Here is a 23,245-nt window from a genome sequence, read left to right on the forward strand (position 1 = left end):
TATCATTACAATATTTATTATTACTAATTAGGGTGTCTTCAAGGTTGATGGAGTTTAGGGAGGGCTAAAGCCACCCCTAAGTACCACCACTATTTTTTTTGTATTCCTTGTACTGTACTTTATAAATCCCCAATGAGTCAAAAATCATCTTAGCAGAAAGTGTCTTCACCAGACTGTAAATATAAAATACCACACAATATACACATACCATTTTTCTTATTTTTACAACAAATGATAAATCTGTTGATCTTGCTCACTGGTTTAATGTTTTTGTGAATAAAACAACAATTATCTTATTCAAGTAAGTATTCCACAGGCAAGTGGAAGTGGTCAGGACACTGCAATAGCTTGCAGCACTCTAAAATGGAAGGATCAATGCAGGCCCAACTACTTGCTCATAAGTAGTCAAATACAATACAGTATATACATTTTATTGCTGTAATATTATATATCAAATATTTTTGTAGGCTTGAACGATAACTAGATGTATATCAGTTGCTGTGAGATCCAAGAAAAAGATATCCCCGTATTTCATAATCCTAGTCCCTTGTGCCTCAATGACCACAACTGGACAGTGTGGTATAAGTTGACAGTGCAACAGTTTAACCCTTTGACTGTTTCGACCGTATATATACATCTTACGAGCCAGTGTTTCTGACGTATATATACTCGATAATTCTAGCAGCTTCAAATAAAGCAGGAGAAAGCTGGTAAGCCCACATGCGAGAGAATGTATAAAAAAAATCCTGCAGCACGCAGTGCATAATGAGAGAGAAAAACTTCGATCATGTTTTTGGATTAAAAAGCCAACTTTGAGGTGTATTTTCCTATAGTATTTATGGTTGTATTCTCGTTTTCTTGGTCTCATTTGATAGAATGGAAAACATATTACAGAAATAGAGATGATTTTGATTAGTTTCAAGATGAAAACGACCTTGAAATTGAGCTGAAAGTAGCAGAAATGTTTGATTTTTATCAATGTTCAAGAGTAAGCAAATCACACCACACGTCCAATACACGTCAACTGGGGAGTCTAATATTCTTTCACTAGTGCACTGATATTATTTATACCATTTTTACAATAATGCAGTAGTCTGCATAACAGTAAATCTTCTATTTTTTGTGTGAATAAAAAATCAAAAGAGAAAGCAAGAGTAATATAAGAGGGACCTGGAGACGTGACTAATGAACAGAGGCTATGTTATTTTAGTGCCAAGAATGTTTGCATTGTTTATTCTGAACCGTATTTTGAAATTGACATCTCTTTTAATTTGCATGAAATTGGCCAATTGCCAATTTCTGATCACTTTATTGGGTAGTTGAAATCAGTAAATGGGCAGTTTCTTGTACTCAATTGATAGAAAAAATGGAGTTCTACAGAAATATCTATTGAGTTTGGTTGACTGGAACAACGGAATTGGACGAAAATAGGGCTCAATTCGGCGAAATTGCCGATGCATATATATCGCTGAGATCGGTAACTTCGCGGGAGCGTAATTCTGTAAGTTTTCAATCAAATTTCGTACTTTTGGTGTCATTACCATCGGGAAAAGATTATCTATAATTTCATAAGATTTTTTTTTTTTTTCCAAAAAATTTTTCGACACCAGGAGACACTTAAGGATTTGGGGTTGCAACAGTCAAAGGATTAATATTAGCATTAAAGATTTTAAGGGACTCAGAAGAGGCATTCACAAGTCATCATAAGGAAATTAATTTCTCAAGTTCTTCAATAAAAATGATCTAATTTAAAAATAAAATTTTCACTATGTTAATATCTTTAACTTCCTCCTTCAACCCTCATGCATACTTTGCTAAAACAAAAAATTATTTGCTCAATAGCTATTTCATATTTTAATTTTATAAGCAATGAAATATCAATAATTAATGTAGAAAACTTCTATTCCACAATACACTCCTATTTCCCAGTGGTACGAAACAAAAACACACTGTACCTTGATTGATGGTATCATCACCTTGGCTGATCTCATACAGTGTACAAACGCTGTTGATGTGACTGGTGGCTTGAGCCCATGTATAAATCTGCTGACCCCATTCAGCTGGACTTCGCCAAAACAGGTACCCTCTGAGGACATGACAAAAGGCCTTTACTAGCCTTCTTGAAAAGATTCTTTCCAACCTATACCTAATAACACTGAAACACTGTCACTCCACTGCTGCACTGTCAGCAGTGGAGTGACACTCATCTTACACTGTGCCCTGGCAAAAAAGGCAAAAATCATTTCTTATTTATAAATACATTTTTCTTATTTAAAAACCTGTAACAAAAAAATTGGGGCAGTTTTTTGGGGGCTGGAACGGATTAATGGCATTTCAATTAATTTCAATGAGGAAAATTGATTTGATATACTACGAGCAAATTGAGTTACGAGCTAGGTCACGAAACGAATTAAACTCGTACGTTAAGGTACCATTGTAATATAATTTGTAAAGAACTTATTTTGTTATGCAGCATTTTAACTACACAAAAAACAAACTGAACTGTACTGTACTGCACATAGCACTAAAGTGAGGATCTATTCAGTGATGATACATCTGCATACCAAGTGAAGTGCAATAAAGTATATACAGATAAACTCTGACTGATAAATGCCTTAGGTAATACATGCAGCTATTAAGTAAAGACTAAACAGCAAACTTTAATTAGAGACAGGACTTGTATAAAGAATATACGTAATATATTTGTTGTGAAGCTTAACTAGTAGTTTGTTAGGTTTAAACTCTATTGACGGTCATTAAGACTGCAGTACATCTGTACACCACCATTCAATAATAATAATAATAATATTATTATTATTATTATTATTACATGTATTATTATTATTCTTAATACTTTAATCCCTAAAACAGGAATTGAAGTACTGTAAACTCACTGTATTTGGGGTCCACCTGCCTGCCTAGAGTGACAGGAGAGACTGCATTTTTTCTAAAATTATTTAACTTTTTTATTATTATTTTTTTTTGCCTAAAATTGTCAAAGGGCATGGCCGAATTATTTGTCAGACCAGTTGCTTCCCACAAATGTGAAAAACTATACACAAAGCTTTCATTAAAGGTAAAATTAGAGTAGGTAAAAATAGTTTCTTAAATGTCCAGTGTCCTGCTCCTACAGGGTCACCAGATTTTTACGAGACCATGGGAAAAAAGTGTAATTTACTCTTTCACTTCTTACAAATTTGAAAAACTGTACACAAAGGTTTCGTTGAAGGTTAGGTAACATTATCATGTATATCCAGTTCCCTGATTTAATTTGGGTAGACAGCAATCACCCAGGGGGGTACTACCGTCCTGCCAAGCGAGTGTGAAATGAAAGCCTGTAATTGTTTTACATGATGGTAGGATTGCTGGTGTCTTTTGTCTGTCTCATAAATATGCAAGATTACAGGTAAGTCTTGCTACTTCTACTTACACTTAGGTCACACTACACATACATGTACATGTTTATTTATACACACTCATCTGAGTTTTCTTTGATTTTATCTTAATAGTTCTTGGTCTTATTACTTTTCCTTTTATATCCATGGGGAAGTGGAATAAGAATCTTTCCTCCGTAAGCCATGCGTGTTGTAAAAGTCAACTAAAATGCCAGGAACAATGGGCTAGTAACCCCTTTTCCTGTAATAATTACTAAAGAGAATAATAAGAAGAAAATTGTCAAAGTGGGAAGTCTGAATGTGCGTGGATGTTGTGCAAATGATAACAAAGAGATGATTGTGGATGTTATGAATGAGAAGAAGCTGGATGTCCTGGCTTTTAAGTGAAACAAAGCTGAAAGGGGTAGAAGAGTTTCAGTGAAGAGGAATAAATGGGATTAGATCAGGGGTTTCAAATAGAGTTAGAGCTAAAGAAGGAGTAGCAATAATGTTGAAGGATAAGTTATGGCAGGAAAAGAGGGACTATAAATGTAGTAATTCAAGGATTATGTGGAGTAAAATAAAGGTTGGATGTGAAAAGTGGGTTATAGTAAGCATATATGTACCTGGAGAAGAGAGAAGTGTAGAGGAGAGAGAGAGATTTTGGGAAATGTTGAGTGAATGCGTGGGGAGTTTTGAACCAAGTGTGAGAGTAATGGTAGTTGGGGATTTCAATGCTAAAGTGGGCAAAAATGTTGTGGAGAGAGTAGTAGGTAAATTTGGGGTGCCAGGGGTAAATGAAAATGGGGAGCCTTTAATTGAGCTATGTGCAGAAAGAGGTTTGGTAATAAGTAATACATATTTTATGAAGTAGAGGATAAATAAATATACAAGATATGACATAGCACGTAATGAAAGTAGTTTGTTAGATTATGTATTGGTGGATAAAAGGCTGATGGGTAGGCTCCAGGATTACACATTTATAGAGGGGCAACTGATATATCGGATCATTATTTAGCTGTAGCTACAGTTAGAGTAAGAGGTAGATGGAAAAAGAAGAAAATGGCAACAATAAGCAAGAGGGAGGTGAAAGTGTATAAACTAAGGGAGGAGGAAGTTTGGGTGAGATATTAACAACTATTGGCAGAAAGGTGGGCTGGTGCAAGTATGAGTAGTGGGGGGGTTGAAGAGGGCTGGAACAGTTTTAAAAATGCAGTATTAGAATGTGGGGCAGAAGTTTGTGGTTATAGGAGGGTGAGGGCAGGAGGAAAGAGGAGTAATTGGTGGAATGAAGAAGTAAAGGGTGTGATAAAAGAGAAAAATTTAGCTTATGAGAGGTTTTTACAAAGCAGAAGTGTTATAAGAAGAGCAGAGTATATGGAGAGTAAAAGAAAGGTGAAGAGAGTGGTGAGAGAGTGCAAAAGGAGAGCAGATGATAGAGTGGGAGAGGCACTGTCAAAAAATTTTAATGAAAATAAGAAAAAATTTTGGAGTGAGTTAAACAAGTTAAGAAAACCTAGGGAAAGTATGAATTTGTCAGTTAAAAACAGAGTAGGGGAGTTAGTAGATGGGGAGATGGAGGTTTTGGGTAGATGGCGAGAATATTTTGAGGAACTTTTAAATGTCGGCAAAGAAAGGGAAGCGGTAATTTCATGCACTGGCCAGGGAGGTATACCATCTTTTAGGAGTGAAGAACAGGATGTGAGTGTGGGGTAGGTGCGTGAGGCATTTCGTAGAATGAAAGGGGGTAAAGCAGCTGGAACTTACGGGATCATGACAGAAATGTTAAAAGCAGGGGAGGATATAGTGTTGGAGTGGTTGGTATTTTTGTTTAATAAATGTATGAAAGAGGGGAAAGTACCTAGGGATTGGCAGAGAGCATGTATAGTCCCTTTATATAAAGGGAAGGGGGACAAAAGAGATTGTAAAAATTACTGAGTATACCAGGAAAAGTGTATGGTAGGGTTATAATTGAAAGAATTAGAGGTAAGACAGAATGTAGGATTGCGGATGAGCAAGGAGGTTTCAGAGTGGGTAGGGGATGTGTAGATCAAGTGTTTACATTGAAGCATATATGTGAACAGTATTTAGATAAAGGTAGGGAAGTTTTTATTGCATTTATGGATTTAGAAAAGGCATATGATAGAGTGGATAGAGGAGCAATGTGGCAGATGTTGCAAGTATATGGAATAGGTGGTAAGTTACTAAATGCTGTAAAGAGTTTTTATGAGGATAGTGAGGCTCAAGTTAGGGTGTGTAGAAGAGAGGTCAGTGGTCAGTACGCTGAGGTCAGTGGTCAAGTGCGGTCATACCTGCCAAGCTCTTGGGAGTTAGCGTGGGCTGTTACCCATTCCATGGCTTGTTGTAGTGCTTTAGAATCCCAGGTTCATGTGTTGAAGAAGGAGATTCTACTTCTTCAGGAGGAAAATAGGAAGCTGAAGCTTTGCATAGATGAGTTTGGGAGCGAGTGTGAGAAGGATTTAACTGGTAAGGTAGGAATGGTCACCAGCAGTGAGAGTGGCAGCCGCTTTAAGTGGCAAGTGGTTCACAGTTCAGGAAGAAGGAAGATGAGGAGAGTTAATAGAGAAGATGTGAAGGTAGGAAATCGATTCTCTGTTCTCCAAGACGAGTGTACTTCAGTGGTTAGTGAGGTTGAAGGTACCACTGATTCCCCTGCTAATCAAGGTAAGAATATTTTAATAGTAGGCGATTCTCAGGTAAAATATATGGACCGTGCATTTTGTAACTAGAGACAGAAAGTTCAGACAGAGAGTGTGTCTTCCTGGAGCTGGTGTTGGCGACATAGTCAGCAGGTTGGATAATATTATGGCAGGTAATGGGAACAAGCCCATTATCTGTCTTAGTGCTGGGGGTAATGACATTGGGAAGGGCAGGAGAGAGGAGCTGCTGGATAAGTACAGGTCAGCCATAGAAGTAGTTAGGTCTAAGGGAGGGATCCCAGTCATATGTAGCATCTTGCCTAGAAAGGGAGTGGGCAATGAATGGATGTCTAGGGCAATTGGTATAAATCACTGGTTAGACAGGTACTGCAAGGAACTTGCAATCCCATTCATTGATAACTGGGACCTTTTCTTTGGCAAATGTGATATGTATGCAAAGGATGGGGTTCATCTCTGGGGATGGAGTGGTTGCATTAGCCAATTCAATTGAGAGGGTAATTGATGACTTGTCTAGGAATTTAAACTGATAGATTATAGAGGTATGGGTGTTTGTGGGAAACAATCAGGCTGCAGCATTAGGGTTAAAAACACCAGTTATTACCGGGATACCTCAGGGATATGTTTAAAAGACAATATTCAAAATAAAGTTGCTAGTAATGGCAAATCAATTGATCAACAAACAAAGAGAGATAGTAGAGGGCAACGAGTGACTAGCTCCCTAAAGGTTTACTATACAAATAGTAGGAGTCTAAGAAATAAGATAGATGAGCTAAAATTACTTGCAAGTGTAGGTAATATAGATATTATTGGTATAACAGAGACCTGGTTCAACCTGAAAGATAGAGAAATGCCTTCTGAATGCAACATACTGGGTTATAAACTATTCCACACTGATAGGGTCAACAGGAAGGGTGGTGGTGTGGCGATGTATGTCAGAGAAAATTTAAATTGTTGTCTTAGACATGATATAAGATTAGAAACATCGAACACAGAATCGGTTTGGCTACAGTTTCTCGAGGGACGTGACAAATTAATTTTGGGTGTGATTTATAGGCCCCCAAACCTTGATAGGGAGTGCAGTAAGCTGTTATGGGACAAAATTCATAAGGCATCTAGATATGAAAATGTTGTGATAATGGGAGATTTTAACTTTAGACAAACTGATTGGAACAATATGACAGGAAATCTTGAGTCTAGTGACTTTCTTGATATGGTTCAGGATTGCTTTTTAGAACAGGTTGTGACAGAACCAACTAGAGGAAACAATCTGCTTGACTTGGTTCTTGCCAACAAAGATTCACTAATTAATAATCTTGAGGTTAATGATGAGCTTGGGGAAAGTGATCACAAATCACTTAGTTTCAATATATCATGGAATTACCCGATAACTGCAATCAAATCTCTGTCCCAGATTTTCGCTTGGCCGACTTCATGGGACTGAAAAATTACTTGGGTGGGCTAAATTGGGATGTCCTGACTATGGGTCAGGTAGGTGATCTTGGTTGCCAATATGACGTTTTTCAGAGCATAGTTCTAGCTGCCCAGACAACTTTTGTTCTGAGTAGGGAAATTAGATCTAACAAAAATGATCCCAAATGGATGAACAATAGATTAAAACATCTCATTGGTCAAAAGAGAGGCATATATAGGCGTATCAAAAGAGGGGATGGGCAGTTAAGAAATCAATATATTCAATTAAAGAGAGAAATAAAAAAGGAATAAGAAAAGCAAAAAGGGATTATGAGGCTAAGGTCGCAAGGGATTCAAAGACTAACCCAAAAGGGTTCTTTCAGGTATATAGAAGTAAGATTAGGGACAAGATTGGCCCACTTAAGAGTAACTCTGGTCAGATCACTGACAGTGATAAGGATATGTGTGAAATATTAAATACCTACTTCCTCTCAGTTTTCACCCAGGAAAATACTAGCGATATTCCTGAAATAATAGATTACGTAGAACAGGATGATAATAAACTGTGTACGATAGCGGTAACTTGTGACATGGTCCTCAGACAAATAGAGAAACTAAAACCTAACAAATCCCCAGGTCCTGATGAACTGTTTGCAAGGGTGTTAAAGGAATGTAAAGAGGAACTTAGCATACCTTTGGCTAATCTTTTTAACATATCACTACAAACTGGCATAGTGCCTGATAAGTGGAAAATGGCAAATGTAATACCTATTTACAAGGCAGGTGACAGGTCCTTGGCTTCGAACTATAGACCAATAAGCCTTACCTCCATAGTGGGAAAATTTATGGAATCAATAATTGCCGAAGCAATTCGTAGCCATCTTGACAGGCACAGATTGATTAATGATTCTCAACACGGTTTTACAAAGGGGCGTTCCTGTCTTACGAATTTACTAACTTTTTTCACTAAGGTGTTTAAGGAGGTAGATTATGGTAATGAATATGATATTGTGTATATGGACTTCAGTAAGGCTTTCGATAGAGTTCCACACCAGAGGCTACTGAGGAAACTTAGGGCACACGGAATAGGAGAAATTTTTTCCTGGGTAGACAGCAGAGAGTTTGCATAAATGGGGAGAAATCAGAATGGGGGCACGTCACAAGCGGTGTTCCTCAGGGGTCAGTGTTGGGCCCATTGTTGTTCACAATTTACATAAACGACGTAGATGAGGGAATAAATAGTGACATAAGCAAATTTGCTGATGACACCAAAATAGGCTGTCCAATTCATTCTAATGAGGACATTAGAGCACTCTAGGATGATTTGAATAGACTGACGCAATGGTCGGAGAAGTGGCAGATGCAGTTTAATACTGACAGATGCAAAGTTCTAAATGTTGGACAGTTAAATAACCATGCCACATATAAACTAAATAATGTAGATCTTAATACTACCGATTGCGAAAAGGATTTAGGAGTTCTGGTTAGCAGTAATCTAAAACCAAGACAACAGTGCATTAGTGTTCGCAATAAAGCTAACAGAATTCTTGACTTCATAGCTAGAAGTATAAATAATAGAAGTCCTCAGGTTGTTCTTCAACTCTATATATCCTTGGTTAGGCCTCATTTAGACTATGCTGCTCAGTTCTGGTCACCGTATTACAGAATGGATATAAATGCTCTGGAAAACGAACAAAGGAGGATGACAAAGATGATCCCATGTATCAGAAATCTTCCCTATGAGGATAGACTGAGGGCCCTGAATCTGCACTCTCTCGAAAGGCGTAGAATTAGGGAGGATATGACCGAGGTGTATAAATGGAAAACAGGAATAAATAAAGAGGATGTAAATAGTGTGCTGAAAATTTCCAGCCAAGACAGGACTCGCAGCAATGGTTTCAAGTTGGAAAAATTCATATTCAGGAAGGATATAGGAAAGCACTGGTTTGGTAATAGAGTTGTGGATGAGTGGAACAAGCTCCCGAGTACAGTTATTGAGGCTAAAACGTTGTGTAGTTTTAAAAATAGGTTAGATAAATACATGAGTGGGTGTGGGTGGGTGTGAGTTGGACCTGACTAGCTGTGCTGCTGGGTCTGGTGCAGTGCTCCATCCTTGATTGGGGATGACCAGACTGGGTGGGTCATTGGGATAATCCGGGGGGTGGGTCATTGGTCTAATCCGGGGGGGACATGGACCTGCTCCACAGGGGTCAGTAGGCCTGTTGCAGTGTTCATTCTTTCTTATGTTCTTATGTACTTCCTGGTAAAAGTAGGTCTTAGACAGGGATGTGTAATGTCACCATGGTTGTTTAATATATTTATAGATGGGGTTGTAAAAGAAGTAAATGGTAGGATGTTCAGGAGAGGGGTGGGATTAAATTATGGGGAATTAAATACAAAATGGGAATTGACACAGTTATTTTTGATGATGATACTGTGCTTATGGGAGGTTCTAAGGAAAAATTGCAAAGGTTAGTGGACGAGTTTGGGAGTGTGTGTAAAGGTCGAAAGTGGAAAGCGAACATAGAAAAGAGTAAGGCGATGAGGGTATCAAATGATTTAGATAAAGAAAAATTGGATATCAAATTGGGGAGGAGGAGTATGGAAGAAGTGAATGTTTTCAGATACTTGGGAGTTGACGTGTCAGCGGATGGATTTATGAAGGATGAAGTTAATCATAGAATTGATGAGGGAAAAAAGGTGAGTGGTCCGTTGAGGTATATGTGGAGACAAAAAACAGTCTATGGAGGCAAAGAAGGGAATGTATGAAAGTACATATAGTAGTACCAACACTGTGGCAGATGTTGCAAGTGTATGGTGTAGGAGGTAGGTTACGGAAAGCAGTGAAGAGTTTTTACGAGGATAGTGAGGCTCAAGTTAGAGTATGTAGGAAAGAGGGAAATTATTTCCCAGTAAAAGTAGGCCTTAGACAAGGATGTGTGATGTCACCGTGGTTGTTTAATATATTTATAGATGGGGTTGTAAGAGAAGTAAATGCGAGGGTCTTGGCAAGAGGCGTGGAGTTAAAAGATAAAGAATCACACACAAAGTGGGAGTTGTCACAGTTGCTCTTTGCTGATGACACTGCTCTTGGGAGATTCTGAAGAGAAGTTGCAGAGATTGGTGGATGAATTTGGTAGGGTGTGCAAAAGAAGAAAATTGAAAGTGAATACAGGAAAGAGTAAGGTTATGAGGATAACAAAAAGATTAGGTGATGAAAGATTGGATATCAGATTGGAGGGAGAGAGTATGGAGGAGGTGAATGTATTCAGATATTTGGGAGTGGACGTGTCAGCGGATGGGTCTATGAAAGATGAGGTGAATCATAGAATTGATGAGGGGAAAAGGGTGAGTGGTGAACTTAGGAGTCTGTGGAGACAAAGAACTTTGTCCTTGGAGACAAAGAGGGGAATGTATGAGAGTATAGTTTTACCAACGCTCTTATATGGGTGTGAAGCATGGGTGATGAATGTTGCAGCGAGGAGAAGGCTGGAGGCAGTGGAGATGTCATGTCTGAGAGCAATGTGTGGTGTGAATATAATGCAGAGAATTCGTAGTTTGGAAGTTAGGAGGAGGTGCGGGATTACCAAAACTGTTGTCCAGAGGGCTGAGGAAGGGTTGTTGAGGTGGTTCGGACATGTGGAGAGAATGGAGCGAAACAGAATAACTTCAAGAGTGTATCAGTCTGTAGTGGAAGGAAGGCGGGGTAGGGGTCGGCCTAGGAAAGGTTGGAGGGAGGGGGTAAAGGAGGTTTTGTGTGCGAGGGGTTTGGACTTCCAGCAGGCATGCGTGAGCGTGTTTGATAGGAGTGAATGGAGACAAATGGTTTTTAATACTTGACGTGCTGTTGGAGTGTGAGCAGGGTAACATTTATGAAGGGGTTCAGGGAAACCGGCAGGCCGGACTTGAGTCCTGGAGATGGGAAGTACAGTGCCTGCACTCTGAAGGAGGGGTGTTAATGTTGCAGTTTAAAAACTGTAGTGTAAAGCACCCTTCTGGCAAGACAGTGATGGAGTGAATGATGGTGAAAGTTTTTCTTTTTCGGGCCACCCTGCCTTGGTGGGAATCGGCCAGTGTGATAATAAAAAAAAAAATAAAACACTCTTATATGGGTGTGAAGCGTGGGTTGTGAATGCAGCAGCGAGGAGGCAGTTGGAGGCTAAGGGCAATGTGTGGTGTAAATATTATGCAGAAAATTCAGTGTGTGGAAATTAGGAGAAGGTGTGGAGTTAATAAAAGTATTAGTCAGAGGACTGAAGAGGGGTTGTTGAGGTGGTTTGGTCATTTAGAGAAAATGGATCAAAGTGGAATGACATGGAGAGCGTATAAATCTGTAGGGGAAGGAAGGCGGGGTAGGGGTCGTCCTCGAAAAGGTTGGAAGGAAAGGGGAAGGGAGGTTTTGTGGGCGAGGGGCTTGGACTTCCAGCAGGCATGCATGAGCGTGTTCGATAGGAGTGAATGGAGACGAATGGTATTTGGGACCTGACGGTCTGTTGGAGTGTGAGCAGGATAATATTTAGTGAAGGGATTCAGGGAAACTGGTTATTTTTACATGAGTCCTGGAAATGGGAAGTACAATGCCTGCACTCTAAAGGAGGGATTCGGGATGTTAGCAGTTTGGAGGGATATGTCGTGTATCTTTATACGTATATGCTTCTAAACTGTTGTTTCTGAGCACCTCTGCAAAAACAGTGATTATGTGTGAGTAAGGTGAAAGTGTTGAATGATGAAAGTATTTTCTTTTTGGGGATTTTCTTTCTTTTTGGGTCACCCTGCCTCGGTGGGAGACGGCCAACTTGTTAAAAAAAAAAAAAATTAAAGAGTACATGTATATACACTCCTTTTCCATGCTTCCAAGAGAGCACTGGATATTAAGAAACCAGGGGTCTCATAATTTGCTAAAATTTTCTGCATCTGACTTTTTCCATTCCAATGTTTTTAATTAGTATGTTTAAATGTATCCTAGGTAGTAGGCTGGTAGACAGCAATCGCCCAGGGAGGTACTACCGTCCTGCCAAGTGAGTGTAAAACAAAAGCCTGTAATTGTTTTACATGATGGTAGGATTGCTGGTGTCCTTTTTTCTGTCTCATAAACACGCAAGATTTCAGGTATGTCTTGCTACTTCTACTTACACTTAGATCACACTACACATACATGTACAAGCATATATATATACACACACACCCCTCTGGGTTTTCTGCTATTTTCTTTCTAGTTCTTGTTCTTGTTTATTTCCTCTTATCTCCATGGGGAAGTGGAACAGAATTCTTCCTCCGTAAGCCATGCGTGTTGTAAGAGGCGACTAAAATGCCGGGAGCAAGGGGCTAGTAACTCCTTCTCCTCTATAAATTACTAAATTTAAAAAGAGAAACTTCTGTTTTTCTCTTTGGGCCACCCTGCCTCGGTGGGATACGGCCGGTTTGTTGAAAGAAGAAGTTTAAGTGTATGTGTGGTTTCAAGCAATACGGTGGCCCGGTGGCCTGGTGGCTAAAGCTCCTGCTTCACACACGGAGGGCCTGGGTTCGAGTCCCGGCGGGTGGAAACATTTCAACACGTTTCCTTACACCTGTTGTCCTGTTCACCTAGCAGCAAATAGGTACCTGGGTGTTAGCCGACTGGTGTGGGTCGCATCCTGGGGGGACAAGATTAAGGACCCCAATGGAAATGAGTTAGACAGTCCTCAATGACGCACTGACTTTCTTGGGTTATCCTGGGTGGCTAACCCTCCGGGGTTAAAAATCCAAACGAAATCTTATCTTAATACTGAAAATTTTTAACAAAATCACTCTCATTAGCTTATAGCTCAGAATTTTTCTGGAGGTATACTCTTCTCTGATTGCATTTTGCTCTTTGTATTGAGCTTAACAAAGTTTATTGTTTTTTTAGCCTTTCTTACAGCATTTGTTCTCTGTTGCTTATACAATAATACATTTTTACAGATCCTGATGATGGTGAATATTCACTAAAACATTGAACTGCTTAGTAAATTTACTTTAAAAGAAACAAAGTCTTTCCTGTTACCCCATATATTATGTGATGCTTCCTCTCAGTGTATATTTAAGCTGTGTATATGCTCACCTTCGTTTGGTCTTGTCCATCCATTCAAGATTCCCACGTTTGGCCAACTCCTCCAAGACAACCATTATACTATCTGCTGGTAAGGAGCGACTGATGGAAGGGTTCCTAGAAATGTGGAAACATATATTGTAAGCCTAATATAATATAGTACTGCAATAAAAGCAATAATGAAAGTTCAGGATCAGTTCCTAAATTCCCAAAACTGTTAGTGACTTAAGCCTAAGAAGTGGATACCTCTATCTACCACCAAAAAAGCTGTAAGATGGCTTCATTCTATTATTATTCACATAAAGCAATAGATCTATATGGGTCCTTCATTAATGCAGCTTTATCTGAAACTTTAATGGAAAAATACTCATTATTATTATTATTATTATTTTTTTAAGTCGATAGTCATCTCCCACCAGGATAGGTTTTTATTATTATTATTATTATTATTATTATTATTATTATTATTATTATTATTACAATAAAGAAGTGTAAAATTTTAACAGATCATGCAATGGCATGGAACAGGGATACAATTATATTTGATTTTAGGGAAGTAAGAGTAGCTCAAATAACCTGGATCAAGAATGCTTTCTCTTCCCCTTCAGGGGTTAATGGAAAATAGTTTGAAGAGAATAAAAATGTTGCAGGAAAGAAACAGTACACTATTCTATACTTTGAAATTTGCATTCCTTTAATATTAATTCTATTTAAATTTTCACAGAATACTAGTACATATATAGTGACTCAAAAGTTTGGTAATCTATTGAGAAAAAAAAAAAAAAATCCAAACATGTAGATGACTTAAAAACAAACAAAAGTGCAACAAAGAGTAAATCTGTTAAAAGGCTTTGGCCATGAAGACTTCTATAAATTTTACCAACAGTGACCTAATGTACCAATAAGCTAAAAGAAATTTACAAATTTATTTGCCTAGTACAAAGCATAATTTAACTTTATTTTAAATACTGTTTAATACTTTTAGACTAGTTTACCATGTATAATACACCAGACTTAATATTATCACATTTAGAATGACTTGCTAAACCTGTAGGGGTCATATAGCATCTGTGGACTGGGAAGCAATCATGTTCAATCTGAAGAAAGGGAGAACAGATTCAATTTCTTAGAGCCAGAGTCCCTCTCAATCATCGTGGAACCTTCCTTGAGAGGTCCATGCACCATGTATGATAAAATTAGTTTTATCTCAAGCAAATGTGAATATAGCAAGCTTATGTGAGATATCCTACTTTACAAAGAAGTGTTGTTAAGAAAAATATGCCAAAGTTTAAATCTGCATTATGTCAGAGACTACAAGTACACCTGTCCCTTCAAATTAGCAAAACTAAAAACTGCAGATAATACAAAATTAAATCTTCATAAAAATATTTGCTTTTCATCTGGATATTAATTTTGTACTTTGGAGACTGTAACTCTGTAATTTATCTTTTATAATCTGGTAAATATTGACATTCATAAAAAATAACGGCAAGAAGAAAAAGAAATTTGTGTGAAAAATCTTCGAGTCAGAAAATCACTGGATAATTGAACCTACTGTATTACTACTGGGTTACCCATCAGTAAAACCATTGGAAAACTGAAACATGCAAATAAATAAGCCATGAATTTGTAGGCTATCTACAGGTGAATAATTATTGTAAAGTGCTAAGTACTGAAGACATCAATGCTTACTTAAACACAGGTAAACTAGATGCTTCTGTGACATCAATTTGGCTAACATTGTTGTTTCTTCCCCAACTCACAACCAGGGCACACCAGGCATCAAGTTGAGTTCGTCGTACATCTGCATTTGGCTGAAGCCTTGAAAAATAATGTACATGCAAAATGTTTGCAATCGAAAAAAAAAATTGATAAACAATATTTTTCATGACGAAGGACCTCAATTAACCCTTACAGTCAATACTAAATGGCCCTCACACAGAATCAGTGCATGACATTTCTGTCAAATGGCCTGAGAGTTGTTAATACACTCAAAAATAAGAGAATCAAAATACTGAACAACTGGATCTCAGTATAGCTGCTGTAATTGTTAGATACAGAAATTTTTATAGATTAAATTAAAATTAAATTAACATTTTTTATTTCCTTGTAAAGCTTACAATGTTTGGTTCACATACTGTGAAATGTTAATTACAAAGAAGGCCACTAGCATGCCTAGGCATTTCGGGCAGACTAATACTAATTCTTACTCTATATTGATATAGGTCATGGAGCAGTACATGTGAACATATATTATTAGATAAATACATAATTCCTAGGTAGTAGGTTGGTAGACAGCAACCGCCCAGGGAGGTACTACCGTCCTGCCAAGTGAGCATAAAACGGAAACCTGTAATTGTTTTACATGATGGTATGATGGCTGGTGTCTTTTTTCTGTCTCAAAAACATGCAAGATTTCAGGTATGTCTTGCTAATTCTTCTTACACTTAGGTCACACTACACATACATGTACAAGCATATTTTTTTTTTTTTTTTTTTTTCAACAAGTCGGTCGTCTCCCACCGAGGCAGGGTGACCTAAATAAGAAAGAAAATCCCCAAAAAGAAAATACTTTCATCATCATTCAACACTTTCACCACACTCACACATTATCACTGCTTTTGCAGAGGTGCTCAGAATACAACAGTTTAGAAGCATATACGTATAAAGATACACAACATATCCCTCCAAACTGCCAATATCCCAAACCCCTCCTTTAAAGTGCAGGCATTGTACTTCCCATTTCCAGGACTCAAGTCCGACTATATGAAAATAACCGGTTTCCCTGAATCCCTTCACTAAATATTACCCTGCTCACACTCCAACAGATCGTCAGGTCCCAAGTATCATTCGTCTCCATTCACTCCTATCTAACACGCTCATGCACGCTTGCTGGAAGTCCAAGCCCCTCGCCCACAAAACCTCCTTTACCCCCTCTTTCCAACCCTTTCGAGGACGACCCCTACCCCTCTTTCCTTCCCCTATAGATTTATATGCTTTCCATGTCATTCTACTTTGATCCATTCTCTCTAAATGACCAAACCACCTCAACAACCCCTCTTCTGGCCTCTGACTAATGCTTTTATTAACTCCACACCTTCTCCTAATTTCCACACTCCGAATTTTCTGCATAATATTTACACCACACATTGCCCTTAGACAGGACATCTCCACTGCCTCCAACCGTCTCTTCGCTGCTGCATTTACCACCCAAGCTTCACATCCATATAAGAGTGTTGGTACTACTATACTTTCATACATTCCCTTCTTTGCCTCCATAGATAACATTTTTTGACTCCACATATACCTCAACGCACCACTCACCTTTTTTCCCTCATCAATTCTATGATTAACCTCATCCTTCATAAATCCATCCACCGACACGTCAACTCCCAAGTATCTGAAAACATTCACTTCTTCCATACTCCTCCTCCCCAATTTGATATCCAATTTTTCTTTATCTAAATCATTTGATACCCTCATCACCTTACTCTTTTCTATGTTCACTTTCAACTTTCTACCTTTACACACATTCTCAAACTCATCCACTAACCTTTGCAATTTTTCTTTAGAATCTCCCATAAGCACAGTATCATCTGCAAAAAGTAACTGTGTCAATTCCCATTTTGAATTTGATTCCCCATAATTTAATCCCACCCCTCTCCCGAACACACTAGCATTTACTTCTTTTACAACCCCATCTATAAATATATTAAACAACCATGGTGACATTACACATCCCTGTCTAAGACCTACTTTTACCGGGAAGTATTCTCCCTCTCTTCTACACACCCTAACCTGAGCCTCACTATCCTCATAAAAGCTCTTTACAGCATTTAATAACTTACCACCTATTCCATAAACTTGCAACATCTGCCACATTGCTCCTCTATCCACTCTATCATATGCCTTTTCTAAATCCATAAATGCAATAAAAACTTCCCTACCTTTATCTAAATACTGTTCACATATATGCTTCAATGTAAACACTTGATTTACACATCCCCTACCCACTCTGAAGCCTCCTTGCTCATCTGCAATTCTACATTCTGTCTTACCTCTAATTCTTTCAATTATAACTCTACTGTATACTTTTCCTGGTATACTCAGTAAACTTATTCCTCTATTATTTTTACAATCTCTTTTGTCCCCTTTCCCTTTATATAAAGGGACTATACATGCTCTCCGCCAATCCCTAGGTACCTTCCCTTCTTTCATACATTTATTAAACAAAAGTACCAACCACTCCAACACTATATCCCCCCCTGCTTTTAACATTTCTGTCATGATCCCATCAGTTCCAGCTGCTTTACCCCCTTTCATTCTACGTAATGCCTCACGTACCTCCACCACACTTACATTCTGCTCTTCTTCACTCCTAAAAGATGGTATACCTCCCTGGCCAGTGCATGAAATTACCGCCTCCCTTTCTTCCTCAACATTTAAAAGTTCCTCAAAATATTCTCGCCATCTACCTAATACCTCCCTCTCCCCATCTACTAACTCCCCTACTCTGTTTTTAATGGACAAATCCATACTTTCCCTAGGCTTTCTTAACTTGTTTAACTCACTCCAAATTTTTTTCTTATTTTCATTAAAATTTCTTGACAGTGCCTCTCCCACTCTTTCATCTGCTCTCCTTTTGCACTCTCTCACCACTCTCTTCACCTTTCTTTTACTCTCCCTATACTCTGCTCTTCTTATAACACTTCTGCTTTGTAAAAACCTCTCGTAAGCTACCTTTTTCTCTTTTATCACACCCTTTACTTCATCATTCCACCAATCACTCCTCTTTCCTCCTGCCCCCACCCTCCTATAACCACAAACTTCTGCCCCACATTCTAATACTGCATTTTTAAAACTATTCCAGCCCTCTTCAACCCCCCCACTACTCATCTTTGCACTAGCCCACCTTTCTGCCAATAGTCGCTTATATCTCGCCCGAACTTCCTCCTCCCTTAGTTTATACACTTTCACCTCCCTCTTACTTGTTGTTGCCACCTTCCTCTTTTCCCATCTACCTCTTACTCTAACTGTAGCTACAACTAAATAATGATCTGACATATCAGTTGCCCCTCTGTAAACATGTACATCCTGGAGCCTACCCATCAACCTTTTATCCACCAATACATAATCTAACAAACTACTTTCATTACGTGCTACATCATACCTTGTATATTTATTTATCCTCTTTTTCATAAAATATGTATTACTTATTACCAAATTTCTTTCTACACATAGCTCAATTAAAGGCTCCCCATTTACATTTACCCCTGGCACCCCAAATTTACCTACTACTCCCTCCATAACATTTTTACCCACTTTAGCATTGAAATCCCCAACCACCATTACTCTCACACTTGATTCAAAACTCCCCACGCATTCACTCAACATTTCCCAGAATCTCTCTCTCTCTCCTCTACACTTCTTTCTTCTCCAGGTGTATACACGCTTACTATAACCCACTTTTCACATCCAATCTTTATTTTACTCCACATAATCCTTGAATTTATGCATTTGTAGTCCCTCTTTTCCTGCCATAGCTTATCCTTCAACATTATTGCTACTCTTTCTTTAGCTCTAACTCTATTTGAAACCCCTGACCTAATCCCATTTATTCCTCTCCATTGAAACTCTCCCACCCCCTTCAGCTTTGTTTCACTTAAAGCCAGGACATCCAGTTTCTTCTCATTCATAACATCCACAATCATCTCTTTCTTATCATTTGCACAACATCCACGCACATTCAGACTTCCCACTTTGACAATTTTCTTCTTATTCTTTTTAGTAATCTTTACAGGAAAAGGGGTTACTAGCCCATTGTTCCCGGCATTTTAGTTGACTTTTACAACACGCATGGCTTACGGAGGAAAGATTTTTATTCCACTTCCCCATGGATATAAAAGGAAAAGTAATAAGACCAAGAACTATTAAGATAAAATCAAAGAAAACTCAGATGAGTGTGTATAAATAAACGTGTACATGTATGTGTAGTGTGACCTAAGTGTAAGTAGAAGTAGCAAGACGTACCTGTAATCTTGCATTTTATGAGACAGACAAAAGACACCAGCAATCCTACCATCATGTAAAACAATTACAGGCTTTCGTTTTACACTCACTTGGCAGGACGGTAGTACCTCCCTGGGTGGTTGCTGTCTACCAACCTACTACCTACAAGCATATATATATATATATATATATATATATATGGGTGGTATATATATATATATATATATATATATATATATATATATATATATATATATATATATATATATATATATATATATAGGTAATCCCGCACCTCCTCCTAACTTCCAAACTACGAATTCTCTGCATTATATTCACACCACACATTGCCCTCAGACATGACATCTCCACTGCCTCCAGCCTTCTCCTCGCTGCAACATTCATCACCCACGCTTCACACCCATATAAGAGCGTTGGTAAAACTATACTCTCATACATTCCCCTCTTTGCCTCCAAGGACAAAGTTCTTTGTCTCCACAGACTCCTAAGTGCACCACTCACTCTTTTTCCCTCATCAATTCTATGATTCACCTCATCTTTCATAGACCCATCCGCTGACACGTCCACTCCCAAATATCTGAATACGTTCACCTCCTCCATACTCTCTCCCTCCAATCTGATATTCAATCTTTCATCACCTAATCTTTTTGTTATCCTCATAACCTTACTCTTTCCTGTATTCACCTTTAATTTTCTTCTTTTGCACACCCTACCAAATTCATCCACCAATCTCTGCAACTTCTCTTCAGAATCTCCCAAGAGCACAGTGTCATCAGCAAAGAGCAGCTGTGACAACTCCCACTTTGTGTGTGATTCTTTATCTTTTAACTCCACGCCTCTTGCCAAGACCCTCGCATTTACTTCTCTTACAACCCCATCTATAAATATATTAAACAACCACGGTGACATCACACATCCTTGTCTAAGGCCTACTTTTACTGGGAAAAAATTTCCCTCTTTCCTACATACTCTAACTTGAGCCTCACTATCCTCGTAAAAACTCTTCACTGCTTTCAGTAACCTACCTCCTACACCATACACTTGCAACATCTGCCACATTGCCCCCCTATCCACCCTGTCATACGCCTTTTCCAAATCCATAAATGCCACAAAGACCTCTTTAGCCTTATCTAAATACTGTTCACTTATATGTTTCACTGTAAACACCTGGTCCACACACCCCCTACCTTTCCTAAAGCCTCCTTGTTCATCTGCTATCCTATTCTCCGTCTTACTCTTAATTCTTTCAATTATAACTCTACCATACACTTTACCAGGTACACTCAACAGACTTATCCCCCTATAATTTTTGCACTCTCTTTTATCCCCTTTGCCTTTATACAAAGGAACTATGCATGCTCTCTGCCAATCCCTAGGTACCTTACCCTCTTCCATACATTTATTAAACAATTGCACCAACCACTCCAAAACTATATCCCCACCTGCTTTTAACATTTCTATCTTTATCCCATCAATCCCGGCTGCTTTACCCCCTTTCATTTTACCTACTGCCTCACGAACTTCCCCCACACTCACAACTGGCTCTTCCTCACTCCTACAAGATGTTATTCCTCCTTGCCCTATACACGAAATCACAGCTTCCCTATCTTCATCAACATTTAACAATTCCTCAAAATATTCCTTCCATCTTCCCAATACCTCTAACTCTCCATTTAATAACTCTCCTCTCCTATTTTTAACTGACAAATCCATTTGTTCTCTAGGCTTTCTTAACTTGTTAATCTCACTCCAAAACTTTTTCTTATTTTCAACAAAATTTGTTGATAACATCTCACCCACTCTCTCATTTGCTCTCTTTTTACATTGCTTCACCACTCTCTTAACCTCTCTCTTTTTCTCCATATACTCTTCCCTCCTTGCATCACTTGCATATATATATATATATATATATATATATATATACACACATCCCTCTGGGTTTTCTTCTATTTTCTTACTAGTTCTTGTTCTTGTTTATTTCCTCTTATCTCCACGGGGAAGTGGATCAGAATTCTTCCTCCGTAAGCCATGTGTGTTGTAGGAGGCGACTAAAATGCCAGGAGCAAGGGGCTAGTAACCTCTTCTCCTGTATATATTACTAATGTAAAAGGAGAAACTTTCCTTTTTCCTTTTTGGGCCACCCTGCTTCGGTGAGATACGGCCGGTGCGTTGAAAGAAAGAAATACAAAATTAGACACATACTTAGCTAGGCACATACATAAGTAGATTTACAATATTGAGGTAGTATGAGGCACATACATAATTAGATTTACATAATTAGATACATACCCAGCCAGGCACATAATTAGATTTACAATATTGAGGTATATAGTATGTATTAGAAATGTGTCAAAGTATCTGTATTGGTGGGTATCAGCTAATTTGATGGAATCTGAACAGTCTAAACGTGAATATTGGTATTGATGGGCATAGGCTCATTTTTATGGTAACAGAGGGTATCAGCTAATTTTTTATGTTATCATTAACCCTTAAACGGTCCAAACGTATATATACGTTCTCTCGCGTAGCGCCCCAAACGTATATATACGTTTCCTTTGTCATTCATTCAACATTGGCATGATATGCCTGAGTCGCCTAGACATGAGAGAATGGGTGTGTGCACTCATTGTGTGCCATATGAAAAAAATTTGGAACGCCTGGGTACCACATGCTTTTTTCTCCTATTAAAAAAAAAAAAATTCTCAAAAAATTTGGGGTGCTGCGCGAGTGAACATATATATACGTTTGGACTGTTTAAGGGTTAAAGGCCTCAAATTGAGTATCAGTATTGCCAAACATTTTGGCATCATCTCATCCTTAGTATACACAATAGTTACTAAGAGCGGATGTTTTCTTTATTCAGTACCATGTCCAATATACTACATGTGTCATGTACTCCACAGCTACACTTCTACTCTCATTTGCAGCTATTAATTTTATAGCTTTATGAAAATGCTATAGGTGTCCCATGGCTCATTTAGAAACACGCTCACCTCACGCACCAAGTATCTGTGGTTTGATCCACAGTATGGTTGGAAATGTTAAACATGTTTCCTTACTCTTACTGTCCTTGTTCACCTGGCAATAAGAAGGTACCTGGATGTTAGTCGACTGGTGTGGGTGGCATCCTGGGGTACAAGATTAAAGGATCACAATGGAAATAAGACAGACAGTCCTCAATAATGCAAACTTTCTTGGGTTATCCTGGGTGGCTAACCCTCCCCTGGGTTATCCTGGGTGGCTAACCCTCCCCTGAGTTATCCTGGGTGGCTAACCCTCCCCTGAGTTATCCTGGGTGGCTAATCTTCCCCTGGGTTATCCTGGGTGGCTAATCCTCCCACTGGTTAAAAAAAAACAACAAATCTTATCTTTACTGAAAAAGAATTTAAAAAAAAAATTTGGGAATCCCCCCTCTTATCACTAATCATTGTCTTGTTAGTTGTGGTTTTCCTAGTTAAAAGTGATTCGCTGATGATCAATAACTTGTCATATAAACATATTAAAGTTTAACTAAGAGATAACATACGTGAAAAAAGGTGGAAAACTGTACTGCCACGGCCACTCAAATCCTGTCATTGTTGTTGTTGTTGTTGTTGTTGTTGGCGGTTTTGAGGGCCACTAAAACTTACGTCTTATTGAGCACTGCTTCCTGGGAATAAAATATACATTTACAATTTGAGCAT

The 23,245-nt window shown here is 38.5% G+C and overlaps 1 protein-coding gene across 1 annotated transcript; it reads right to left on the reverse strand.

Annotated features, from left to right (window-relative positions):
* Nucleotides 1-1,869: 1,869 nt before the first annotated feature.
* Nucleotides 1,870-23,245, reverse strand: Vps25 (vacuolar protein sorting 25). The gene is made up of 4 exons (XM_070095725.1): nt 23,089-23,245; nt 15,225-15,353; nt 13,545-13,649; nt 1,870-2,086 (listed from the first exon to the last, which is right to left on the reverse strand). The coding sequence occupies exons 1-4, from the start codon at nt 23,136-23,138 to the stop codon at nt 1,885-1,887; spliced, it is 486 nt and encodes a 161-aa protein (XP_069951826.1). The 5' UTR covers nt 23,139-23,245; the 3' UTR covers nt 1,870-1,884.

Source organism: Cherax quadricarinatus, chromosome 51 (assembly GCF_038502225.1).
Source record: "Cherax quadricarinatus isolate ZL_2023a chromosome 51, ASM3850222v1, whole genome shotgun sequence".
NCBI lineage: Eukaryota > Metazoa > Arthropoda > Malacostraca > Decapoda > Parastacidae > Cherax > Cherax quadricarinatus.